Below are 23,799 nucleotides of genomic sequence, written 5' to 3'. Positions count from 1 at the left end.
CCTCGCAGTTTGATGGGCATTCCCAGTGCTTTTGTGCACGTCTCGGAAAGCGTTGATGTGGAAAGGAGCAGCGAGGAGGGGGAGGTTGGAGAAAAAAAACTGCAGCTCTTCTAAAAATACGGAGGGCATGCAAGAGTGCGAGCAGGAGGGCGAGGTGAGCGTGCCTCGCACCATGTTCCCTGGGTGCCGGCACGGTGCAGTTTCGGAGATGTCCCTCCTGTGACTGGACGCACCATGAGCATCTGGGAGGTGATCCTGGCTTTTGTGGTGGTGGTGCTGATGCTCGTGGCCCTGCTGGCCAACGTGCTGGTGCTGATGTGCTTCCTGTACAGCGCAGACATCCGCAAGCAGGTCCCGGGATTGTTCATCCTCAACCTCACCTTCTGCAACCTGTTGATGACTGTGTTGAACATGCCCCTGACCTTGGCTGGGATCATTTACAAGAGTCAACCAGGAGGAGATCAGATCTGCCACATTGTGGGCTTCCTGGAGACTTTTCTCACCACGAACTCCATGTTGAGCATGGCAGCTTTGAGCATTGACAGGTGGATTGCTGTGGTCTTCCCTCTAAGTTATCACTCCAAAATGAGGTACAGAGATGCTGCTCTCATACTGAGCTACACATGGTTACACTCGGTGTCGTTCCCGATAGTGGCAGCTTCTCTCTCCTGGGTGGGTTTCCATCACCTCTATGCCTCCTGCACCCTGTACAACAAGAGACCAGAGGATAGGACACAGTTTGTGATTTTCACTGGGGTCTTTCACACCCTCAGCTTCCTCCTCTCCCTTATAGTCCTGTGTTTCACATATTTAAAAGTACTGAAGGTGGCACGGTTTCACTGTAAGCGGATTGACGTGATCACTATGCAGACCTTGGTGCTGCTTGTGGACATCCATCCCAGGTAAGGTGCCTGTGTGTTCGGCAAGTGAGACTATTCACCGCAGAGGAAGTGAGGACGGGTTCAGTGTTATGTTACATACAGTCTGTTCTGTACCACAGCAGGGGATGGGGAGGGGGAGAAAACAAGCATCCCTCTTGCCAGTTTCTATTCTGCATGTTTCTTTTTGCTTGTGTTTATTTTTCCAGTTGTAGAAGCAACTCTTCTTTGTTATGCTTAAGGGCTTGTTTTGGGAGGGAGAGCAAAGAAACAGGCAGTTTTGGCTGAGCATGCACTTCCCTTCAAGATAGTGATCGGATCACTGCCCTTTGTCTCCGAAGGTGGATTTAGTGGTCGATAGATTTGCATTTTTTGGCACTGTCAGCCCAAAACATTGCTGGATCCCTGAAAGGCGGCAGGCTGAGGCTGCACATGTCCCTTCACTTGGAGTTCAGAAGGGAAGCTGGGTGCTGCATGCCGCTCCTTCACCCGGCGGTTTCCCTATTGCTGTGCTCTCCGTAACTTTATCTTTCCTGAAGACAGAATTGTAAGGGAATAACATCTGCAAAATGCATATGCTTGAATGCCTATACTTAAATCCAAGTGGGACAGACTTCAGTAGCAATGTTAATATGACAAGCAAGTGATGTATAAAATTCATTTCAAGTGAGAGTCTTTAAGCACAGGAGGAGAAAAGTCTCCGGGGGCTGGGAGGATAATGATGGGCTTGAAGGCAAGCACCAAATGGGTATGAATGCGTGCTGGGATGCTGTGCAAAAGAGTCACGTCAGGGATTAGCCACAAACTATAAATCTTGCCTGAATAGGCTCTGTCTGGATCTGGAAGGGGTGCAGGTTTGGCTGGAGGAGGGAGGGTGGGAGAGAGAGTTTTCCCTGAGTCAGTAAGGGGAGCATAGCAGTAAAACCGAAGGAGAGAAAGCCTTGCTGGATGGAAGCCCAAGGGTGGTGCTGGACAGGCAGTGATCCTGGCGAGGAGCTGGGGAAGGTGCCTGGTGCACAGGGAAGGAGGAAGTCAGTGTGTACTGTGAGTACACGATGGCTCTGCCCACGAGAAGTGGAGAGAAGAAAATGGAGAGGACCAAAACAGGCACGGCTGGAAGGACGTAGGACTGGGCTGGTGATAAGGGAGCAGCAGGACAAGCCAGAGTGATCTGCCTGGGAAACGGGGATTTGAGAAATGAACTTGCACAGCTGAGGCAGGATGGAGCAGAACAGGGTGGCTGATGGATCAGCGTGTCCTGTCTGAGGGCTGAGAGGCCCTGATGAGCTGGGGCGGACGGGGCTAAGACCCAGCTATAACTGGGATGGGGTGGCAGAGTCAATGAGTGAGCTCTGGAAAGGGGAAAACAGAGACACTGGTCACAGCGTGGAAAGAAATAAGCCTGGTTTGCTCAGAGGAGCTAGTTTGGCGTAGGGCTTAGTGTGGCTGGAGCAGGTGGTTGGAAAAGGAAGAATCTGATGTATTTGCCTGGAAAAAAAGGAGAAAACGGTTTGTCTAGGTTAGGTGACAGAGAGGCTGTGAGCAATGTGTGTGCTGCTTGGGAGACAGTCAGAGACTGGATCTTAAAGTTCAGACTGTCTCTGTCAGAGACTGAAGGGAAGGGAAATGTCTTTCAGAAAAATGCTGGCAGCTGTCAGTGCAGGCAGGTGTCTGATAGGGGAGGAAGAAATCTGCCTGGAAGAGAGGAAAGCTGAGAGCAGTTTAAGAGGGCAGTCCCATGCCAGACATCCCACCTGACCCCCCTTGCTGTCCGTTGCTCTGCAAGCTGGAGGCAAATGCCAGCTCTCTCCATTTGCAGCCAGCCAGGAGCAGAGCTGCAGGACTGAAAGCACATGTGGCTGTCCTCAAAAAAGGTCATATTTTGGGGATTCCTAAGCCTAAGGCAAATAATTCTGAAAGGATCAGGGCAGGACAGCACACTGTTAGAGGAACAGCAACATTTGCTCAAAATTCTCCAGTTAAGCTGTTTGATCTGTCTCTTGACCAAGAATGCGGAGCAGAACTTCGGGCAAGTCCTGTTACTGTTCTTAAGAAACACATGTATAAATCTTCCCTTATCCACCAAGTCACATAGAGGAAAAAACACCCTTCTGCCCTACGTGCTGTCTGGTTGCTAAACTGTGCCTCGACTGGTCTTAGTTCCTGCACACACCGTGAGGTGTGGTGGCTACTCCCAGGGCAATGCCACAGACCCACTGGGGCTATTTGAAATAGCAGTTGTTATGCCTAATGCTTAAAGTATGCCTGGACTGCACAGCAAAGCTTAGAAAAAGGGCAAAAATCTCAACGGTATTTCTCCTCCTCTGCATTTTTTCTGGTCTAGGTTAATTTGAGGGTGTTCCTGCATTTTATAATCATCTCACTGAGGGGTGGATTCAATGGGGCTGTGGGGATGATACCTCCCTTCTTCAGAGGAGACAGAGTTGTATAAGAACTTCGCTGCGAGTAATCTGTATTACTAACCATTATTTATCTCTCGCATCAAGTTATTCTAGTGCTTCTCTCTAAGAAAGGAGAGTTTTAGCTTCTTTTCTAGACTACAGAAATATAGGCTGATTTGGCCTGTGGTGGTGCTGCCTTAACTGGTGACAGCTACCGCTGCTGAAAGGGTCAGACCTCGTATTGCCTTCCCTACTGTGAGAGCTACACAAAGGCTGCAGGTCTCCTGGAGCAGTCAGTGACGTTCATAAAGCTCTGACATAACAAAGGCATCATTTGAATTATATAAGTGGTGTATATATACAGGCAATTTCAGTGTTTACTATAGTACCTAACAACACAGACGTGGTGCTGGGAGAAGGCACATGAGAAAACAAAGTTTGTAATCCCACCTTAGACCACCCTGACTTTTCTGGCTTTTTGCATGGTCTAGCTTCAACACTGAGAAATGTGTATGGACAATTTTCTGCTCCCTATGACTCAGAATCCACCCGTAAGGGGGTCTAGCGACAGGCGTTATGGCAGATGGCTTTATTACCTGTGACTTGGAAAGACACGAGTGATCTTCTGAAGATCATTCAAGACGAGTACAAAGGAAACCTCTAAATACCACAGAAAATTGTGTGAATGTTTAGGGTACATGTCCTTTCCAGTTAGCTTAGGCATTTTTACTGGATACTGCTTTTTCTTGACTTTGTTCTTAAGACCAAGGAATCTTAGGTATTGTGAGAGGTTTGGGCAAGACTTCACTTAACTGCTTAACCGATGTGTTTCTTCACCTAAATTATTTATACTATTTTTTTGGTGTATCCAGCTTTCCAGATCTTAAGGTCCAGTATCTCATAAACTTTGTTTAAAATACCAAACCTTCAAAGGAATATATCTCAGATTTTCCAGGATATTAAAATCTTTAAATGAAAGCTTAGTCGATAATCCAGTTCTATTACTAGTGTCACTACCGGAACTTGCATATATGTTCTTATCTTAGTGCATAAACATGTGTGCAAAAGCAAAACACCCATCTGTGTATGTTGTCTATATGAAGGAATGAGATAAAATACCTTCCTCTGTGATGTGCTATTTATTAGCTACATCTGGAAAGGCTGAAAAAAAAAATTGGTTGAAGTCTATCAGGACTTCCCAAGTCATGTGTGAGCTCCAGGAGTAAAAGACAGCTTTGTGTGTGCCAGTAGGGAAAAGATATAGCTGGGGAAATGGTTAGAGACAAAAAAATACACCACCCTCTACACCCTAACAACACCCTAATTGAACCTACTTTGGAGATTTCTTTTCCTATATCGCTGTGTGCCTGGGATACTATGAATTTAATAACACAGGTCTTAAGCAAAGCTGTCAAACCTCTAAGATCATCTGTCTGCACCTAAAAATACTCCAAGTTCTCCAGCTCTTGCAGAACTGAAAGCACATAGGTTCCCTTGAAAAGGTGGATTTTTTTTTTTTCCTTCTCCGCTGTCATTTCTCGCTGCAAATAGACATAGAACATGTAACACTCTTAGATGTGTTTTCACTCTACTTAGGCATATTCTTTAAGAGCAAGATAATTTGTTATTTCAAGCAGAAAAACCTTTTCCTTCAGTATTTTGTTCCTTTTGCCATCATGGTAGCTGCTCTGGGGATGGGCGGTGTAAGACTGTATATAAAACAGATCAAAGGAAACATGTTTTCTTTAACACAATGAAAAGGTAACATAAAAACTCACTGCCACAGGGATCATGGAAGCACACTGAGATCCTTAGGATATAGCATGCGTTTAGATGATGATCAAACATTCGCAGGTACAGCAAAGAACGTAAGGGTATGTCCATAAACCTTGCAGCTGTTAACACAAGTGTGTGTGGAACCTGACAGTGAGTCATCAATTACAAATTTACAATAAAAACAGAGAGACCAATGCCAAGCAGTTACAAAATGCAGCACATGGGCCAGACTGGTTTGCCCGAGACGTGGTTGCTTTACCACAAGACCTGTGCAATGAGTCAACACGTAGCAGTGCTGCCATGTGCATGGAGAGGGATTTCAGGAGTGTGGTCTGGCTTTGGATTTGCTCTTTCCCAAAGGGACTAGTTCAGGTACAGATGGCCCTGGGGCTCTGGGAGATACGAGTGCTGCCCATCCAACTCACCTGCCTGGAGAAGACAGTAACTCATCCACTTCCCTCAAAATGCACAGCCAGCACAGGAGTTACAGAAGCGGGTAGAGAAGGAGGATGGGTTTTCACATTATCACTCTTTTGGCAAGCACACGTGCTGATTTTAAAGGGGATTTCCTGCAGTGGAAGCGTGGTCTCAGCCCTGTGCTCCCATCACCTTGCTGGCACACCAAGGGTCTTAGCAGCTCTCTGGTGGCCTGGTGAGACCACCACCGGGAAACTCAAAGGAGAAGCTCTTGTCCTAAATTGCCACAGGTAGGAAAATACCCAGGGTGTGACTAATTTGTATCTGTTTAGTCGGGAACAAGGCTGGTTTGAGGCGAGGAGTCAGAACATCACAGCGCTGTGGATTTGTCATATAATTCCCGGCTTTGCAAAGCGTTCAGCACGGCGGCCATGCAGACCTGCACAGGCTGCTGTAAGATTTATGGCCACGCGGTTCACAGCTATGGGATATAGTGATTGCTCCAATGTTGGACTGAATGTTCAGAACATGTTTTTTCCCATTATGATTTTATTGTGTTTTATTGCTTATCTTGCTGGGAAGTTTCTCCTAAGATAGTGGTGTTGGAATTGGTGTTTGTAGGAAAGTAGCATGCTGCCTACCCCTCTCTGGATATTTCCCACATCTCCAAATATCATGAGGCAAACTCTGGCCTGCAAATACAGCTTACAGTAATTGAAAAAGGAGCTAAAATTAAATTCAAGGCTGAATTCCACCAATTTGACTATATATAAATCGATATAAGGTGTGTGTGTGCATATAAATATATAATAATGTATTTCTCAGTAATTGTTTTTGGAGGGTAAGATGATCATACGATGCATTTATACTTGTTATTGTCCCATATAAATGCAGTGCACCTGGTATTGGCTTATGTGAATACAGCACTTACTGGAACAATTGATTTCCATCATTCCTTAAGTAAAGCCATTAAAATCTGCTACCTGATATTATGATTCATATTCTTGTTTGTGTTGAATGTCACACAGCGTAAGAGAGCGTTGTCTAGAAGAACAAAAGAGACGGAGGCAACGAGCAACAAAGAAAATAAGTACCTTTATCGGTACTTTTATACTTTGTTTTGCACCTTATGTAATTACAAGGTAAGTGTGAACCTACATACTGGAAAAGACTTCTGAGATGCACTCTTAACTCAGAGAAGTAGGGCACACTGAACCAGAAAATGATTCAAGTCTCCTGTGAAAATTTTGTGCACCATTTCCACTCCTATGACAGATACTGCATTTACTGAGCTAACAAAACCATATAAAATATAGCACTTATATGATACAATCCTGATGCAGTCTGTAGGCCAAACTCTGTTCAGTCAGCCCAGTTGATATGTTCGTCACATGGGAGGGATTTAGGAAGTCAGTCCACGGGATTTTGCAGACTTTTTTCGGGTCAAGTAGTTGCCTACTCTTCAGATTGCCTCCCCGCTTCAGGGCATGATCTGCAGGGGAAGACACTTGTCTGAATAGATCAGACTGTAAAAATCTGGTCAGACAAGATCCAACTGAGGCGAGAACAAACTTAGATGGTCCACAAACTTAGATGATAGTTTTGTCTGACTGGATAGAGTTTATTAGTCATAAACATCAAATAAGCTGTTCTGGCTCATAGCTAAAAAAAATTCTTGTGATTTATGGTCAGATGTCCTTATCTATCTACTAGCTTATCTTTGGAAATGGCTCCTGTGGGAAACACAAAATTACCCCTATGAAACATAAAGTATTAGAAAGTGAGCATATCCAGAAAAGTGTTATCTAGCTGTTGAAGGAAATTTACAACTTGCGTTCCTTATTAAAATACTCTGGAAAAAATGAAACACTGCTATGTAGAACAGAGAAAGAAAAAAATATTTTTAAAGTCTCACCTATTCCAATACTATCAAATAGAAATTATTGGGGCTGACTTCAGTCAAATGCAGATCCATTATAAAAAAATGATTGAAAAAGCTGAATTAAGACTCAGTATAAGTGGGCATGTAGCCAACCCTAAGTTTTTCCAGTTCAGTATAATATCTTGAATTTCTATTTCTAACAAAACAATTCACAAGAAGGTCTTTTAGTCTTTTGGTAAAAATGGAAACCTGCATGTCACATTGATTTTATGTTCATGATAATAATAGCCAATTGATTCACGCTGTTTATTTGTAACAATGTTGCAAATACATTTGTAACAGTGTTACTAGATTTACCGTCACTTTCACTTAGTAGTCACAAGAAGACACTCCATGCTACACACTCTAAAAGGGTATGAAAGGATTTATAATTATGGACATTTAGCCTTAGTTCTCAGGCTATAAGATATTAAAGTATTTGTCTCATTGCAAATGGTTAATTTTTATTTTATGTTGGGTCTCTGAACTTAATGAAAATTGTCACAGTCACAGAATAGCTTGCGGCTCCATCCTGAGTGACACCAAGTGCTCTAACCAGAACTGTCAGAAGTATTTCTGTGCTCCTCCATAGGTATCTTAGCCCAGCACTCAGGCACCACCTTCCCACCTCCTCTTAACTCTATGGCATCCTAATTTGTGTCCCAGTAGCCTTAAGATACAGAAGAGGGGTTAGAAAAATCCTGAGCCTCCTCCCTTCAGTCCGTACAAGGACCGCTTAAGTGTTCCCCTGAGTCTTCAGTCTGTTGAGGACTAATAGCTTTGCCACAGAGAGGGATGATGAGAAGATTCAAAATATAGGGTCCTGAATGCATGAACATGCTTGCCTGCACCGGGGTAGGCTCGGGCACTGGCCAGGCGTGCCAGGTGGGGTAAAGGCTATCACTTTCCTGGGCTTTTCAGTTCTGACATGTCTAGGGGGATCGCTGCACACAGGCTACGGGGAATTCCGTCTTGAGCTACCTGAGAGACCTTGCTGGACACTACACCGCATGGACAAGTATTCAAGGACATGCATTACTGTGCTTCCCTATGCCTCACACATATGGCTGAGGGTGTTGAAGTCAAGGGGATTAGGAGGCTTTTGAGCTTAATTATGTAAGCAAGTATTATTTTCTGGACTATGTCCGGCGCTTTGCATCCACAAGATAGAGGTAATCAATCACAGTTCAAGGCAGTGAACAGAAGATAGTCGATGAGGTGTATTGCTCAGCCTCTCATTTGGACAGCCAGCTCTAATCAGCAATATGCTTAAATTAGACATGCTTGTAAGTACTTAATGAATTGAGGCCTGAAAGCAGCAAATCACAAGGCTTTACTATAACAACATCTTTCTGCTTCTACACTAAAAACAAATAGCTGTCTCTAGCAGTTCCATGAACAAGTGAAGTTGTGCTTGTAACCCCAGCCAGATAAATTCTTCCCTGGGTAAACCAGAATTTTTCAGATTACATTAAGGTAAAAATCAGATTAGGCACCTTTTTTATGAAGAAAACACCCTTCTAATTAGTTTAGTGGCTGACCTTAAGTAGTATATCAGTAGAACCTGATTCTTCTTGATTTGTTTCCACCGTAACAGTATGACAGATGTATTACTCCATATTATTTATATCTAGGCATAGCTTGTTTCTCGGCTTGTAAAAATTCTATTAGTACACATCTCTTCTTTTGCTATATTTATCATTATGCGATTAAATAACATTGTTTGAAACCTATTTTCTCCAAGGAGCTTTTTCATAAGAAAAATTAAAATAAGTCATACCAATTTCTAATATTAATTTCCAACTCCAGGCATTTCATACTGAAATACAGAACTTTGCTCATGTAAGTTAATAAGTGCTGTCAATGTGTGAGGAAATTGGCTTTAAATTAAAAATCCTGAAGTAATATCAGAAAGAAGTTCATAGCCCCAAGCCCTCAGGTTACAGAGGAGGATGGTGGAACAAGCAGAAGATTAAAATTCTCTTGTATTATCTTTGGGGGACAAGGGGTAAACAAACAGTGTTTTTAAAGTGGTTGCCTGCCCTCTGCATGCAGATCCTGCTCAAGTAGACAACCAAGTTCAGAATTCCTCTGCAAGATATGTTCTTGCCTGTCTGTGCATATAAATGCATGATTTTCCTATGCAATCTTAGGTTGACATATTCAAAGAAAGTGGCCTTCTAGCCTTTGTCAAAAGCCTCAGCTGATGTGAGGTAGAGATATTTTCCTCCTGGATAGAAAAACCTTTTGGTACAAGCTGGACAGTGCTGCTTGCTATCATCATATCTGTGATGCCTTCCTATCCTCATATCTCTGTGCTGACTGGTGGTTCCTGCAGCTCTGGGGAACAGCAACGGTTAAAAGCAATGGTATGCAAGATTTGTTACAAGAGATTTGCAAGATTAGCTACAAGAGTCCAAAAGTCTGCTCCCTTACAGAAGCCGGCCAGTTCTGATATATGCACCACTTAAGAGGCAAAACTGGCTAAGGGTAAATCAGCTAACAATCACTGCAATGTCATTTTTGTATCAAGAAGCAATCATTAAAATAGGGCTTTTTCACTAGCAAGACGGCATACAAAAGATTCAGTCTACCAACCAATAAAATGAAAATAAAGTAAAATCAACATCAACATCAAGATAAAACTCATGGTCAGCTTATTCATATCATTAACAAAAAAGAAACAACTAAGGTCTAATTCTGATACTATGGGACTTGCAAGGGGAAAAAAAAATCAGAATTAGACACAAACAGAAATGTTAGGAATGCAAGCTTAAAAAGCTGATCCACATTCTTGGGGAAAAGACTGAATTTCTTCTTGTGAGAACTTCATCATCTACCAGCTCCAAAATGCAGTGCCAGCTTTGTTTCACTCCTGAACAACAAGATGTTTTGGCTTGTTTGAGACCCTGGTCTATTCAGAATTTTCTCCATAGCTCAGTTAAGTTCTCAGGTTTAAGCAATGCACAACAGATATGTTGCCATTGTAGTAGCTTCCAGCTGGACGTATATACGTTCAGTAAAATATTTTACTAAAGTGATAAACTGCACATGTATATAAAGGGTTTTCAGTGTGTATTATCTGCATAAAAGATCAAGGTCTTAATCTTCAACATAGCATTCTCATTTATTTACTGAAAGTGAAATAAAATAATTGGATAACCACTTGACATGACACACGCTACAGAATTATAAGTTTCTAAAATATTAACAAATTATCACAGCAAAATAGCTTTTAGCTTTGAAATAAAAAGGTATTGAAGACTGGACAGTAGAAGAGTGGCTTATGAAAACAAGATAGGGAATTATGTAGTTGATACTGTAGAATTTAATTTACTGGTAACAATGAAATATTAATGCTCCTTCACTGAAAATGTTTTCTTTTTGGCTGAAATTTTTCATGAAAATTGTAGTTATGCATATAATTTCCCTCATAAATGAGAAACAAACCCCTCTTTCAAAAGCAATAAAGTATGTGGTATGCCTTGAAAGACTGACATTTAATTGTTTTATGCAAAATGGAATTGCATAGCTTAGGGTTTGTCTGCATTTCTGTGTTTGCTGCTTGATATCTGCAAATGTAATTTACTATAAAAAAAAAACCCACAAGAATTGCAAAATGTGTAAATATCAAGGACACTTATGGAACATAATCAAAGAAAATATTTAAAATTCTGTTGATAAAAGTGTAGGCTTTTTAGTTGATCAGTCAATGAAGGTAAAATTAGCCACTCTAGGCTTGCAACCCTGAGGTGTTTATTTGATATGCTTTAAGTGGAGATTGTTAACATCTCGTAGAACTGATCGACAGAGACTCAGACACAAATTTGTCATATTTTGGTCATTCAAGGCATCCACTGAATTTAATTAAGCTTAATCAAATTCACATGTGTAAAGCATTCGGTAAAAGTAAATCAACCAGATGAAATTCAACATGATGAAATTCAAAATGCAAAGAAGGCATCAAATATGTGAAGTGGAGAATAACAAGAAGGATGGCTCATGGTAGACTACAAAGTAAATATGACTCAGTAGATGATTAATTTCCAAACAGTCGATTCTCATTTTAGAGCATATTAACGTGGGTGTCATAAGCTACATTTTATTAAACAAGAGAGAATACACCAGATGAGACCCCCCGGCAGCTTGAGTAGATGATAATTATGTCTGAGTTTGGATCCTACTTTGTAAGATATCAACCATGAGTTACAAAGAGAGGTTGAAAGAACAGCATTTGTTTAGTCGAGATGAAAGGAGAGAGAAATGGGACAGATGGCGGTTCTTTGGTATCTCAAAGTTGCTTACAGCGATCAGCTGAGCCAAGCGGCACCAGTGGAGGGGCAAGAGCAAATCCCAAGTATTTTCATGTAACATAGCCTGGTCACCTCAAATGTCTCACACATCTGTGAGCCCAAAGAGTATTTTAGCTAATGTCACCACCCCTAAAAACATCATTGTACAGGTGCGCCTCGCTTCCGATGGAAGTGATACACAAAGTGATCAAATTGCTATCACAAAGCACACAAAACTATTCTCAGTATTAGAACCACCAATACCGTGACAGTGGCTAAAGCCCCAGTGCTGGCTGCAGACCCATGGTGCTAAGCCCAGCACACGTATCCAGGAAGAAACAATGCTTTTGCCATGGAGTTTGCAGTCTAGGCGAACCAGGACGGAGAGAGAAGACAGAAGCTCGTAGTCAGTGGTGTAACAAATTAAAGCTCCTTAGTCCCACTTCTGTGCGCAAATGACTGGACCATGCCATCTGCCACTGCTATTTTAAACAACAGGATGTAGTGAAAGTTTATGGAGTGAGAATAAAATGACTGGGGAAAAAAATCCTCATCTCTAAACCGCTTGAAGTACCAACACTATTGTCATTGCTGCTGCAGGAACCACACTTCAAAATGCTCCTTGGAAATGGTGCTTTGTCTGAAGACACATCAGCAACTGAAGTATTTTCCAGGCAGGTTTAAGAGGACCTGCTGCTGAAGGCAGTTTCAGGAAAGATCTTATTTGCCATTGCATAGTGGGGCTCTCTAGCAGCCCACGCGGCTGTTTGTCCTCTAGAAAAATCAATAGTTTCTCAACAGCTGTAGAGACATATTGAACAGAACTGCCCTTCAGTGTTGCTCAAAGACACGGGGAAAGAAAATCTTGTGGAGTTATCAATACTTCACTGCCAAAAATACTCTGTCTCAGTACAAAGTGAGCTATCTGTGCTAGTGTAGGTATGAGGACTATATAAAGCTCTTTCCTCTCTCCCTCCCTCCCTCCCTCCCTCCCCTAATGAGTTAAAAGTTTTGCCTTGCTAAATTTGTTGCAAATGTATATGTTTGGCCTTTAAACTGACCAGTTTTTAAATTCAAGATATATTATGCCATCTCTCAATGATGAATTTTCCTTCCTTGTGTGTTTCTCCTATGACCCAGACAATCTGTTTAAAAGCATCAAACTCTCTCTCTAGGAGCTGGACTGGCTAAGAAAACTATCTAGCACTGGTGAGGTGGTTTCTCAGATACTCTAGAGGGGACCTAGAAGCACGAGTTCCGACTAGATGCTGGATTTTTAGATAGCTGATGGTAGGGAAATACGACTCCCATGAGACCAAGCGATGGCATTTTGTGTCCCAATCTCAAAATTTAGTGCTCAAAGTATGGTTTTGCATCAATATTTAGAAAATTATGTTAGGCTATGCAGAAATAATTTTTTACAATTCTTGTGGCTAAATTTGCTGTGCATGACGGATTCAATGGTGACAATCAGTGTGAAAGTCATCAGGAAACATACCTGGGGAGATTATACTCCTTTTATTTCCTTTAGAGCTATATTAAGCCTGTGATGAACTTCAGCTGCCAGAAACATGATCTTATGACACACACTACTAGAAAAATGCACAAAACAAAAGCACTAAATGAAGAAAAAAAATGAAATGAAATGTTACTGTCTAAGAAGAGATCTTATTAGGACTGAAAACCCTAGAGTCATCAGAGAAAGTAACACACATTGTCCATACGGATAAGTTTTGGCACAGAGACTAAAAGTGTAATGGTTGAGGATATGTTACGTAGGAAATGATTTTATGAGTAGATGCTGCATGATATTTTTCATCAGCAGTAAACTTTCTGTGAAATGTTGACCTGCTTACCACAGAGTATTTATGATCCCAAACATGGTGTTCACTAGACAGTAAAAATAAGGCTAGGCTACAGTACTCTAAAGAGAGGGGTGCCCCTTTATCAAGTGTCTTGATGGCCTGAGTGAGCCAGATGAGTTGAAAACCCAGCTCTACATCAGAGATTTGGACTCAATTTTTAGTCTCCAAAAGTGTATTCCAATACAAATAAATAGGCTCTTTTGAAGACTGCCTCATATCCTGATGAAGCTATTCCATTTTGCAGTAAATTATTCAACATTTATTGAGAAAAATGGTCAAGAGAACCTTTTAGGATGCAATACATCCAAGGTCCACTTCCAGCCTCAGTAAGTGTACAGCTAAATGTACAGAGTCAAAGATGTCTTGAAGTTTGGAGGTCAAGACACTCTGATAGGAGCTGTGTAGTCCCATCCTTGGGAAACAGACCTCAAGTTTACATTTGCAGTCTTAGAAATGTATAAGGGGAGGACTACATTCACATTTTCATGAGTATGGTTTTCTTTTCCTTTGTTTTCTTGCAATTGCCCAGGAATAAATTGGGGTTTTGGGGAAGTCAGTGGCTTACAGTTGTGCTGTTGCTCCATGTTTTTAATATGAATATTCACTCGTTCAACCTTCCTCTTTCCACAGACTTGTTGAATTATCCTCTGTGGTCCACATCAGTTCCCACTGGGGAATCATTTCCAAGTGCTTAGCTTACAGCAAAGTTGTTTCAGACCCTTTTGTGTACTCTTTGCTACGGCATCAGTACAAGAAGACATGGAAAGACATTATAAACAAGATCCTCAAAAGAAGCTCCATCAATTCCTCTGCCCTTACGAGCGAATCGCACAATCGGAATATATTGCAGCTGAATGAATGAGGAGCCTGGTATGGGACATACAAGACACATAAAAAAATATATGGGAAACGAAAGTAACTGGCCTATCCCTAGTAGCTATCCTCAGCTGTCAAGGTTCTGGGAGGCAGTCATGGACAGGTTGAAGCCCAGCCCATGTCCCTCCAGCAGCCCATGTAACACCTAAGGGAGGCACGCTGCTTTGTACCTCCTGCCTCCAGCTAAAAGACTGCTATTGATCTGAGGTCCTGCAGGCTTCGCAAGTACAAATCTCCCATTGATTTCCATCAGCAGTTATGCATACCTACAGGGTAAAAAGCTAGTCCTCAGCAGAAGGACTCGTGAAACTACTGGGAGCAAACTGGTGCCATCATAAGATTATTCTAAAAAGCTGCACAGGGGTATTTGCGCTCTATTTTTCACTGGCTGCAGGTAATGCTCCCTCTGATGGAGCTGCCACCCTGGCTTTACAAAAACCACCCCAACCTAGTTGCTTGAGTAGGTCCTCTGTAGAAAAACTCTTAATAGGAAAAGCTTAATAGAAAAATCTTTACCTAGATACTCATTCAGTGCCCAGCATAGCTTTCAACCTCTTCTGATACATATTTTTTGAACAATCCTGTAGAATTGAAGGAAGAGAAAAATCACTTTTGAAGTACGCTACGGACTGGATTCAGCCATGTCTTCTCTAAGTTTTTAAAGTAACTTCCACAAAACCCCATTAGTTTTCTCCCCATTAAATTTCAGAAAAATAAAAATGGTAGAGCGGATGGAAAGGTCAGGATGCCTCCTGCCTACCTTCCAGTATATTTGAGCTATAAAGAGATGGACTTTGCCCAAAGCTGCAGAACTGGGCCCTGTGCCCAGGGGAAAAAAAAAAAACCCTAAATCTTTTTTTCTGAGGTGTTTAATCATGTTTTTTTCCTACAGATGTTACTTAAAGGAAAGATGAGCCTAAAGCTGAATTTGAAAGTATAATTTCCAAAGCAAGTGGAGCAAAAATAATAGACCCCCTCCCCACCATGAAAGCGCAGCCAATAATCTGAATCCACATCTGAACATGTAGAGGTTCAGGAGGTTTCAGTATAGATCTTTATAGCTCTAGATTGCAGCTATGCATAGTAACGTTATTAACATTTACCACGCATTCAGGTCAGCCTGCAGCTAACATAGGCCTAAATACCAGTAAAATTTTCAAAACCAGGACAATCCTACATGTCACACTTCCTCAGACACCACCACAGTATCTTAATTTTTGTAAACATTATTTAGTTCATTGTAAGTACAACTACAGCTGGTAGATGGCTTCACAACTGTCACGTAGATGTGTGATGCTGAAGCCATCCTCCAGTGACTCATGAAGAATTACTTTCCTGGGTAATTTTCAGAGAATTCTCTCTCAATTCAGTGAAAACACTATAAAATGAGACAGTTTTTAAAGTGTTTTCTATTAATTAAGCTGTAGAATATCAAGAGCAATAATTAATCAATTGTCATTTCTGTTGTTATGATTTTTAGGAATAATCAATTTCTAAAACAACTTGCATCAATAAAGTGTGTCATCCTCATAACCTCTTAAAATTATTTTCAGGTAAAAAACTATTGGTTTCAAATGCTTCATATTTATACTTTGATTGGCAAAAGACTTACTACCAATTCTGACCTTAATTCTGCACACATTTTTTTCCAGAAAGTGACTTAAAGTCCATAAGACAACAGCACGTTAACATCAGAAATTAAATTAATTTTTGCTGGGTAGGTGAAGAAAGCTTCTGTCCAGTGACCATAAAGTATACCGTTTCTTTTGTGAGGGTAAATGGCAAATACATGCCCAGATTTTGAATAGCCTTGGTTAATTAGGTTTCATGCATGCAATGGCAGCTTAAATAACAGCTGACATACATAGCTGGCTATTTTACCACCTATCCTTGCTCACATTCTGACTGTCAATAACATATTGAGAAAATATGGCCAGGACCATATTAAGGAAATGTCGTGGTTTAATAAGGCCCTGAGTACTAAAAATGTGGGATTACCTTTCGGTTACCACCTCCTGTGTCCCCCAGGCAAAGGGCACTGTTTGGTGCCTATAGCTCTGCAGAATCCCGGACAGCAAAGGTTAATGGGCTAAATTAGTGTATTCCCTATCACTTATGCTAAATGATCAATATCAGCCATTTTGCAAACATTAGCATGTTCCGTTTTGCAAGATCTGCTATGAATAGAAGTCTTTGATAGAACGGACATTATGGCAACTACAATTTCCTTCATACCTTGCAAAAAGTGTCCCCTGCTGAAGTTGCTGGCCAGTGATTCAAAGCCCAGACAGGTAACTCAGTGAGGGGCTTCACCCCAAAGTCAGTGAATGTGGGGTAATACCTCAGTTGTCGGTCTGGAGAGCCTTGCCTTAGCCCTCGCTCTGGCACGGTACTACAGCTGCAAGGAACCATGTTAATCTATAAACTTACATTTTCTTCTGCTTTATAAATGGTAGAATTAATATAACGAAGATCATCAACTACCGTGTAAATAAAAATTTTCAGCTTAACTACTAATTTTAGTTATAAAAAAATAACATAATTACAATAAAATATACACACAAATATGATCACAGAATTTAAGTGAGTTTTTACAACACTGCATTCAAAATCAGCCCTTAGCCAGATTAAATAGTCTACCTCATCTTAATCATTTTACTTCTTAGGCTTAACATAATTTTCTCAGGTGCAATAGATAAAACACCCAGTTCAATACTTGCTTCTTAAGAAATTCAAGTAATTTTGATGACTTGATTGTATCAGAATACAGGATATTAGAAAGTTGCTTATTAGTGAGTTTAAAAAGATAAAAAGCTCTATATCAAGTTGTTATATGTTTTACTAAGACCACTTTTACTTAAGTAAATTGCAACAGGATGATTTTTAAAGGCCACAGCTGTTGTCAACTTATACGTGGGGCTGCTGCCAAAGTCAATGGGAGGTTTGTATGTCGATAAACCTGGCCCCAGAAGGATTTCAAATTTTAAATCAATTATTCAAACAGAGCAAGATAATTTCCCAGAAAAAAAAAAATTGTACATTTAGGATGGCTAGTAAAAGATGGAGAAGAATACAGCATTGGACTTGTCTCACTTTGCTTGTATATCACAGTCAGTCACTGATTGATTTACGTGTCACCATGAGCAATAAATCTCTCCCCTTGTATGCGTTTAAAAATTTGTCTTTCTTTCATGGTGCCTTTCTTCTAGAATTAATCATATTAACAGAGAATAAATATCATTTCCCCTTACTTACATCAGCTCTCTGACACATTGCCATATTTCTACCATCTGAAGCAAGCGAGAGTTGTAAATGCTGGTGCTTGACAAACTGACTCAGTATACAAAATAAAAGTAATACCCTAACATTTCCTGGTGACATTTTATAAGATACTAGAAATATGATATTGTGGCTTGTTAAGTGCTAGATATTCAGCTGAATTCTTATAGGCAACTGGCAAAATTTTCTAAAATGTATGTCTAAGTGATGAATGTAGATATGAGTAACTGTCTGCTGAGTATTATATGTACTATACAACACTTTGACTCGAGTGAGTTAGAATAATGACGGTAAATGTAATGCACAATACTTTATTATCTCGGATCATGAAACGGAACTGTTCTCTTGTCTAACACAAATGCGTGTGCGTGCGTGGGGGGGATTTTCCATTTGTTATTTAAATATTTTTGAAAAAGTTTGTAAAGTATGGCTGCAATGTGTGCCCAAAATATGGAACTGCATGTGCAAAAATTGTGCAGCTGCTTAGGCAATATGCAGTTTTCTGTTTGTTGGGATCTGCGATCCATATGCAATAACTATTTCTCACACGCATGTTCAATTAACATTTTCTTCATATCTTGTAAATTTGGCAGGCAGAACATTGGCAGATGATTAAGAGAATTTGGTCCACTATGTCATTTTGCAGATTCTGAGCTTTTACCTCTGTTCATTTTACAGTTATTTATATAATCTCAGAGCCCTAACTGTGAACTAGGAACCTGTTTTATGTTATGTTTTTGAGCCAGTTTGAATGGGAAGATCTGGGTAATCGCATTTGGCAAAAACTCTGAGAGACTGATAAGAGTTTATTGAATAAATAGTAAGTACCAGGTCCTCTCCTGACATAAATCAACATAATACTTGGTTGTTTCACCTGGGGATCAGGCCCCATTAGATAACTATATCCAGATTTTATAGATCTGTCTTCTAAATGTGTAGGGCCCTGTTTTCATGGTATTTACAAAAGAAAGATGTAAATAGGATTTAGTGAGTTCCTCATGTGCGTATGTTCCTGCTTGCAATGTCAGGCAACCGCCTGACTCTTCTCTAAAGAACTTCTATCCCTGGTTTTTTCTTTCAGTAAAAGACCTCAACAACCTCTTTTTAGTGACCCTTAATCAGACTTTTTATAACCTCTCTTATTTCTGAAAAAAATCAAATCTAGATATTAAAAATGTTCCAGACAAATCATTATGAAGCCTGACAACTGCTGCAGCAGTAGCCGCACACATCACAGCATCACAGAACAGCTGAGGTTGGAAGGGACCTCTGAAGATCATCTTATCCAGCCCCCAAGAGGCACATCACTGCCTCTTCTTGTAGTTTACTGTCTCAATTTTGCCAATGCATCTGTTTGCTCTGCAATAGTGCTGGGACTGATCCTAGTCCGCTTCAGGTCAACAGTAAAATCTCCCTGGAAATAATTCCTTTTAAAAAATAATTTTGGGAAGACATGTTAGACTTAACTTCAAAAACAGCTGCATCAGAACAACTTTAGAGGTTACAAAACTGGGGCAGAAATAGATGTGAATGGGAGGCTGAGGGTCAGGAAGGTTGGGAACTATAAATTGGCTTTGCTGCCGTTGCAATGTGTGTTACCCTCTCTGCAGCAGGCTTTTCCTGGTGACTTATTTCCATACTGAGAGCTCTCCAGGTCTCTCAGCCATCCATTCACTCCAAAGAGAAAGGTAAAGTTTCTGTCAAAGCCCAGTAGCTGCCATAGAGTGGGCTGAGGCTACAAGAGCAGCCAAGCCTCCAAGCTCAGTTAGATCCTGATCCTATGGTCACTACATGTTTGCTTCAGCGGGTAGTCCTGGATAGTTAGGGCTAAGCATAGGCTTATGTGTTTGCAGAATCAGGGACTATATCTTTGTAACCTACCCAAGCCTGAATAAGTGAGAACAATAACATTTTAGCCTTAAATCTATTTTTTTTTATTTGCTTTTTATGCTTTCAGCATTCAGTATATCAAAAATCTTTGATGGGTGAAGTTTCTTTATGAAAACCATCCTGCTCAAAGAGGCAGCTGTCCCTGTTGGGGGGTATAAAAGTTTACATGGAGAAAAGAGCTGCTGGTCTTTGTAAAATGTCTACTTCTTACCTGTAGTCCTGGTGTGTATCATGTAAATATGTATTTAGGATTGTTGTTTTTTAAGTGAATAATGCTGATCTAACGAACTAGAGAGGTTGCTATAGTTTATCATATATGTCTATATTTATAAGAAAGATGGTTAGCCCTATAGACTGTAAGTGCACTTCCAAAATGTGTGTATTGAGAAGCAAATGCATCAGCTGTATGACAGCATGCATGTGTGGTAACTCTGTAGTAAAATATGATTTTTTTGTTGAAGAAATACTATTGCACATGGTTTCAAGGTACCCAAAGGCACGAGTCCACATGACTGATTAATAATCTACAAAGATATATTAGGAAAAAGATTTCCATTTAGAGTTATTACTGAATACTAAGAAACTGTTTTCTAGTCACTGTAGTTATACAATTAGAGCTTTAAAGCAAACCTTTTTTAAAAATCATACAAAGAGCAAAAAATTGAAAGCCTCCATCCTCCTGGGATTTGATCCAGCAAGACTTCCCAAGGAAAAAGAAAAGCAGTGCTTTCGAATGAAATGCCAGTTCATCCTAGGGAGATACTAGTGGGAGTGCAATGTGGCCCAGGGTGCAAAGCTGTCTATAACCTTCCTGTTGTTGACCATCACAGGTAGTCCTATTTAGTGATAATACGCTAGCTTGGGTTCTTGAACAAAACCAAAAAAAGAAAACCCTGTTACATATCAAAGTGGTCTACATTACCACCATTCTGACAATGAAATGCTTGTGCAAAGACAGGTAATTTCTGCTCCTCCTGCTTTGCTAATATGATCAATGAGTTACAGAGGAAAAAAAAAAAGAACTCCCATGAATTGAATGACTTTTGTCAGGAAAAAAATGTCAATAAATACTCAGTGCCCTTAGGGTCACACAGCAAATACGTGACAAGGCTGGGGACAAGTTCTCCATGCTCTGCCATCTGGCCCAACCTCATTCAAGTAAAATAAAGCTACCTGCATCAGCCAGAGTAAAGAACGGGTCTTTTTATAACAGAAACCATAGGGCTTCCCAGATAAGACATTTGAAAAATCATTATCACAGATTGCCTTGGAAAATAGAAATAGATAACTAAAAGGTGCCTTGATTTACCTTTATTTATAAGAAGGGCATTTTTCTAAACCATAGATTTTTTTTTTTTAACAGTGTTTTTATTTTCTTAAGGTCATTTTAGGATAAAAAAATCCCATATATTTGGCAATCACTAATCATTCCCTTCTGAATTCTTGCAGGAATGTAACGTATTACAAGTCTTTCCAGATACAGTTAGATATAAATATTTTTCTCTAGATTAGATTATTAGATGATTATTTGCTTTAAAAAAATTTTAGGGGCTGGTTTTACAAATCCTTTATAAGTTGCTTGGATAAGTAAAGACCATTCATACGATGAGAGGTATAAAAGGTCCAGCCTATGTATTTAAACTTTTTTGTTTTGTTTTGCAAATAATGAAAATAGATGGTTTCCTATTTGTAAAAGCACCTAGCCAGTCTGAAGAAAGATAGTTCTGAAATGACATTGATAATAGCTGCTGTAGATAGGGCATGTTTTGATTATATTATTATAAATATACCCTTATAATTTATTGCATTTTACTTTTTTGTATAACAATGGGATGTAATTGCAGGGGCTATTTATTTAGGAAAAAATGGCAATATAAACAAAACTTTTCTAAATTGTATGGATAGAGAGATGCACAGACCAATTTGTAATGACAACGTGCTCAAGAGTGCCATGGGTTAACATGGACTTTAGGGTCCCAGGTAAGCTAAACTGCAATAGTCTCCCAATATGTATTTCAGAGATACAGATTCATTCATGTAAAGGCAGATACACAAAATTCTGCTATATTAGTACCTACAGTTTAAAGGAATACAATAAAATAAGTTTTAATCCTGACTTCAAATTTTTAATAATGGGGCCTGTGTTGTCTATTCTGTTTACAACAGCTTGTGCTTTGTGAATACATATCAAATGTTGTAATATATTTTTATTACATAGAGTTAATGGTTAATACAAAGTGATGTATATAAATAAATACATACTATATATGTATATTGTGATTTTGTTAAATTTACTGTTAATGAAATGTGATTATGATTAAATGACTTGGTGTGAGCTATTTTTTCATATAAAAGTTAATGTTTTAAAAAGTCTGTTTCACTTCATTGTTGCAAAAGTCAAAACTGTAACATCATTGCAATGATGTGACCTGATCGGTCCTGCTCATTTTTGGAAATCAACTACAAAGTCAACTGCAATGGAATATTACTTCACTGCAGTTACAAGCAACATGAGTGAAATAATTGGAGAATCTTAATGCATATGTCCGGTCTTAACATATATGTCTAGTCTTAATATACACGGTCCTACTTAAGTTTAGTTGTTCCTCGACAACTTGAGCAGGTTTCACAGTTGGTGTGAAACCAAGGTTAGGGGGGAGAGGGTAGTGTGGGGCTCCCTCTTGCTACTCCCTGAGCATCTTCGCCCACCCAGAGCTCCCACAGAAAGGTCTCGGGAGGTTTCAAACTCATCCTGAACACCACACAAGAGACATACATCCCTGCAGAGGGAATGGCTGGTAGTCCTCACAGAGCAGAGGTCTTTTATTGTCTACGTGAAGTCCGAACTCTTTGTGCCCAAATGTGTTCTTCTGCTGACTCACAGGGTTTAATCATTAACTGTGCTTTAATAACAACATCATAACTTCAATACTCAGATGTGGGTAAGCACTCATTGAAACCAACACAAATATCTCCAGTCTTCTCCCTGTGATCTCCAGACAGAGATTTGAGCTGAAGATTAAATTCCACTCCAGTGCACAGATTAGGCCTCTTAAGGGCTCTTTTGCTTCCCTTACAGGTATTAAATCTCCGCTGTAGAAAAGCAGAAGAGACCCCAGAAGAGCTCAAAATTCTCAGACATGGAATAATTTCTGATTTAACAAACATGATTACTTTGTGCTATGTCTTCGGTTCCCATTTCCCCCCTTTATTTTAAACAGCTCAGCAAATAAGTTTCTGTTTTCCATCTTTCTCTGTGCGTGCCCTCCCTTCTTGTCTCACACACACACACACACACACAGACAGTCTCTACAGATTAACACCATGCTCTCAGAAAGGCTGGCATGGCTGGACGAGGTAGATAATTTATTCATGTTCAGCTCATAGCCACTTTCAATTTGTACTGAAGGCAATGCACAAATCTGGCTCCAAATGCAAAGCTTTCAGTGTTGTCTTTGAGAGAAGCTGGAGACATGCTGGCTCTGCAAACCCTCAATGCCACAATAATGTCCTCTCAGAGGTGGAAGACATTTCCCAGCATCACGGATCCGTCCTGGGCTCCAGGCTCAAAAAAACACCCAAAGAAAACCTGCTAACACAATGTGAGAGATTCTGAGAGGCTGTTCCCTCTGAATCTGTGGGATGTTTTGTTTTGTTCTGGTCTCCGTTACAACTGCTGCTTTTCATCCCTTAGGAAGGACCTAAATATTGCCTTTCACATTACAAAGGCTGAGGCAAAGGAATATTAATTCCTGGAAAGTTTTGCCTGAAGATTTAGCAGAGACAGAATAATTATCCTGGAAAATGCATCTCATTTCAAAGGACTTGCCATCCACATGGTTATAAAATATTTTTCTTTTGCCAGCATCATGCTAGAGCCCAGTTAGAAGTGTCATGCCAACTTCTGCTACCCAGACTTTTGAAGGGAACAAGCTGCAATGCCAGTGGACATACATCCAGCATGGCAAGACACCTCAAATAATAAACCTGCTTATTTATTCTTTTGTATTTAGCAGCATGTACAATGTAGAAAAGGGGCCTAGACAAAGCTGTAGGAGTCCCGACACAAAATAAAGAGATGGATGTTGGCTCTTAAGAGGTGTAGTCCATCACTTGAGTCAGTCCAGTCCCCGCACACTGGAGCAGTACATGAGAAGGTAAATCTCAGCACATCACCAGGTGGCCAAGAGGCCTCTCAAGGGG

At 40.3% G+C, this 23,799-nt stretch overlaps 1 protein-coding gene across 1 annotated transcript; it reads left to right on the top strand.

Annotated features, from left to right (window-relative positions):
- Positions 1-234: 234 nt before the first annotated feature.
- Positions 235-14,413, top strand: GPR26 (G protein-coupled receptor 26). The gene is made up of 3 exons (XM_009325873.1): positions 235-902; positions 6,502-6,615; positions 14,182-14,413. Exons 1-3 carry the CDS (start codon positions 235-237, stop codon positions 14,411-14,413), a joined length of 1,014 nt encoding a protein of 337 aa, XP_009324148.1.
- The last annotated feature ends 9,386 nt before the right edge of the window (positions 14,414-23,799 follow it).

The sequence above is a fragment of the Pygoscelis adeliae genome, unplaced genomic scaffold (assembly GCF_000699105.1).
Source record: "Pygoscelis adeliae isolate BGI_AS28 unplaced genomic scaffold, ASM69910v1 Scaffold4, whole genome shotgun sequence".
Classification (NCBI taxonomy): Eukaryota; Metazoa; Chordata; class Aves; order Sphenisciformes; family Spheniscidae; genus Pygoscelis; species Pygoscelis adeliae.
This window is presented reverse-complemented; position numbering and strand designations above follow the sequence as displayed.